The following is a 3,462-nucleotide window of genomic DNA, read 5'->3' as shown; positions in this document are numbered from 1 at the left end:
GTCTCTGAGCTCGGGGTTATTTTTAGCCGTGACGGAGCTGCCGCGTTACCGAACCTCCCCCGGCCGTGCCAGGGGTGTGGGGGGGACATTGGGGTGCAGCCAGCAGGGCAGGACCCCCCTCATGGGGGCTGGGGTGTCACCCCACAGCACCCAGAAACAATTAAACAATTAAAATTTGCGATTGTTGCCCCGTGGGTGCTGCTGGGGGTATCTTTGGGGGTCGGGGTGTCACCCCACAGCACCCAGAAGTAATTAAACTATTAAACAAACAATTGAATAGTTAAACAATTAATTAAACAATTAAACCCTTAAATTCTGTCATTGCTGCCCCATGGCTGCTGTGGGGGGGTCTCTGGGGGTCAGAGTGTCACCCCACAGCACCCAGCAGAAATTAAACAATTAAACAAACAATTGAAAAATTAAACAATTAAACCATTAATTAAACCATTAAACCCTTAAATTCTGTCATTGCTACCCCGTGGCTGTTGCTAGGGGGGGTCTTTGGGGGTCGGGGTGTCACCCCACAACACCCAGCAGAAATTAAACAATTAAACAAACAATTAATTAAACAATTAAACCCTTAAATTCTGTCATTGCTGCCCCGTGGGTGCTGCTGGGGCGGTCTCCGAGGGTCGGGGTGTCACCCCACAGCACCCAGGAGTAATTAAACCATTAAACAATTAAACTCTGTGATTGCTGTCCCGTGGCTGCTTCTGGGGGGTTCTCCGGGGGTCCCCGTGCCCCTCACCAGCCCCCTCCCCATTCCAGACCTACGGGCTGCACCACCAGGACAGGAACAGCGTGGAGATGTTCACCTTCGTGTGCCGGGTGCACGACGGGAGCCCGGCCGAGGCCGCGGGGCTCAAAGCAGGTGAGAAATCCCGGGGGGACCTCGTGGGGTGACCCTGATGGGGGTGGGGATCGATGTCCCTGACCCCCCCCTTTGCCCACCCTGCTCTCCAGGGGACACCATCACGGGGGTGAACGGGCTGAACGTGGAAGGCATCCGGCACCGGGAGATCGTGGAGATCATCAAGAGCTCGGGGAATGTGCTCCGGTGAGCTGGGGGGGCAGGGGGGTTGGTCTGGGGTGGCCGCAGCCCCCTCCCCCCCTCGCTGACCGCTGCTGACCCACAGGCTGGACACTCTCTATGGGACATCCATCCGCAGAGCCGAGCTGGAGGCACGGCTGCAGTACCTGAAGGTGAGCGGGGGGGCTGGTGGGGTGGTCCTGGGGGGATTTGGGGACCCCTCCCCAGGATTTCTCACCCCCTTCACCCTCCCCGCAGCAAACCCTCTACGAGAAGTGGGGCGAGTTCCGCTCGCTGATGGTGCAGGAGCAGCGGTTGGTGCGGGGTGAGTGGGGACCGGGGGWTTTGTGGGGAGGGGTTTGGGGCACCCCTGACCCTTCTGACACCCCCATTTCTCCCACCAGGCGTGGTGGCCAAGGATCCCAGCATCTACGACACGCTGGAGTCCATCCGCTGGTGCCTGCAGGGTGAAACGGGGCTGGCGGGGGGCTCCTCCCGCGCCAGCGGCAGCGATGACTCCCTGTACCAAACCTGCGTGTTCGCCTCGGCCAGCTCGCTGGACGGCGACAAGGACAAGGATGACGACAAGGATCAGGACAAAGATGAGGACAGCAGGGGTCCCGCGCCACCCCCACCGCGCCCCCSCCCCACCCTGGCCCGCAGCGCCAGCCTCAAATGCGCGGGGGGACCGGGGGCTGCGGGGAGGCTTTGGGCCCGGGCCGGGGAACCGGGGGAGGGGGCGGCCGCCCCCCGAAAGGGCCGGCACAGCAGCTTCCGCCAGCGGCTGCTCAAGTTCATCCCGGGCTTGAACCGAGCTCTGGAGGAGGAGGAGAGTCACCTGTAGCCGGCGGTGCCCGGCCCGCCAGGACTTTTTTATTTATTTATTGCGAGGGGGGCGTCGTTCCCCCGGCTCCCATCCCGTGGAAGGAGGTTTGGGTTGGCCCCGGGGGTCCCGATTTGACCCCTCCGGATGCTGAGGGATGGACACGACAGCGAGGGACAGACGTGAGGATCGTTCCGAGGCAGCTCACGGAGCCGCAGGGGAGCCCCGCATTCCCCAAGTTCGGGGGGCTCTGGGGGTCGCACCCCCTGCCCCCCACCCCAGGCCGCCAATACAGAGACGATTTTYAGCGATTTGTGGCTGTGACTGAGGGGGGACAGAACCCCCGTGGGGACCCCAACAAGCTGCGACCCCCCCTGAAACCGCCCCGATGGGCTCCGGGGTGACCAACCGATGTCACCCTGGACGCGTTTGAGCTGCCGGGGTCTCCCCGTGTCTCTCCCCGCTGCCGCTCGGCCACGTCCCGGCGCTGCGGGGCCCCGGCCAGGCCCTTCCTGCCCCCGTTTCCTCCGGCAGCCGGCGGGAAGCGAGTCCCACCCCGAGCCTTTCCGCCCGCGGGGGGACACGGTGCCCACGCCGGACGGGCACCGGGGTCCCCCCACGCCCTCGCTCGGTGTCCCCCGGAGCYTCTGAAACAGCGTCCGGAGGAGTTGGGGGGACACAAAACACCCCCGGCGAATGTGCGGGGATTCCCTCTGTGGAGCACCGAGAGCCCCCAGCCCGCCGCTCCGTGCCTCAGTTTCCCCTCCTAGCTGGGCTGTTGCGCCCCAAATCTCAGCTTCTGGAGCGTCCCACAGCTCAGCCCCCTCTTTCCCCGGACCCCAGAGGATTCTGTTGGAAATGYGGGGTGAAACCCCGAGGCTGCTGGCTCCCCACCGCTCTCCCGCCTTGTCCCCGTTCCAGGACCGCTCCGTGCTGGACATTTATGGCCAGGCTCCCGCAGCCCCGGCGGCTCCCGGCATCCTCCCGCGTGCTGCCAGGGCCGGAGCACCCCGTTCCTGTCAAAAAGCCATCACGGGACCCCCGTCGCAGCTGCCACCCCCCACGCCGAGCTTTTTATAGCCCCGACCTGGCGCTGCGTGTGCCCGGAAATGGGCAGGTGGCCGTGGGACAGCGGGGTCACGCGTGGCACCGGCTGAGCGGGGCAGGAGCGGGGGGTACGGACCGGGAACGGGCCGGGGCAGCCTGGAATTACCGACAAATATCGACCCGGGGCAGGACCGGGGGTACAGACCGGGAACGGGCCGGGGCAGCCTGGAATTACCGACAAATATCGGCCCGGGCAGGAGCGGGGGTACGGACCGGGAACGGGCTCGGGCAGCCTGGAATTACCGGCAAATATCGGGCCGGGGGGTACGGGCCGGGGCATTTTTTACCGACAAATATCGGCCCGGGGCAGGACCGGGGGTACGGACCGGGAACGGCCCGGGGAAGCCTGGAATTACCGACAAATATCGACCCGGGGCAGGGCCAGGGGTACGGACCGGGAACGGGCATGGGCAGCCTGGAATTACCGGCAAATATCGGCCCGGGGCAGGAGCGGGGGGTACGGGCCGGGGCAGCCTGGAATTACCGGCAAATATCGACCCGG

The 3,462-nt window shown here is 64.7% G+C and overlaps 1 protein-coding gene across 1 annotated transcript in view; it reads left to right on the top strand.

Moving 5' to 3' along the window:
• Positions 1–2,062, top strand: part of TAMALIN (trafficking regulator and scaffold protein tamalin) — a 6,584-nt gene extending 4,522 nt beyond the window's left edge. Inside the window, 5 exon segments of the mRNA XM_057387101.1 lie at positions 752–871; positions 964–1,057; positions 1,137–1,203; positions 1,289–1,355; positions 1,435–2,062. Of these exon segments, the coding sequence (XP_057243084.1) occupies positions 752–871; positions 964–1,057; positions 1,137–1,203; positions 1,289–1,355; positions 1,435–1,874 (788 nt within the window). The 3' untranslated portion in view covers positions 1,875–2,062.
• Positions 2,063–3,462: the final 1,400 nt, after the last annotated feature.

This window comes from Malurus melanocephalus, unplaced genomic scaffold (genome assembly GCF_030028575.1).
Source record: "Malurus melanocephalus ecotype Western Australia unplaced genomic scaffold, MMel_1.1 scaffold_1131, whole genome shotgun sequence".
Taxonomy (NCBI): Eukaryota; Metazoa; Chordata; class Aves; order Passeriformes; family Maluridae; genus Malurus; species Malurus melanocephalus.
This window is presented reverse-complemented; position numbering and strand designations above follow the sequence as displayed.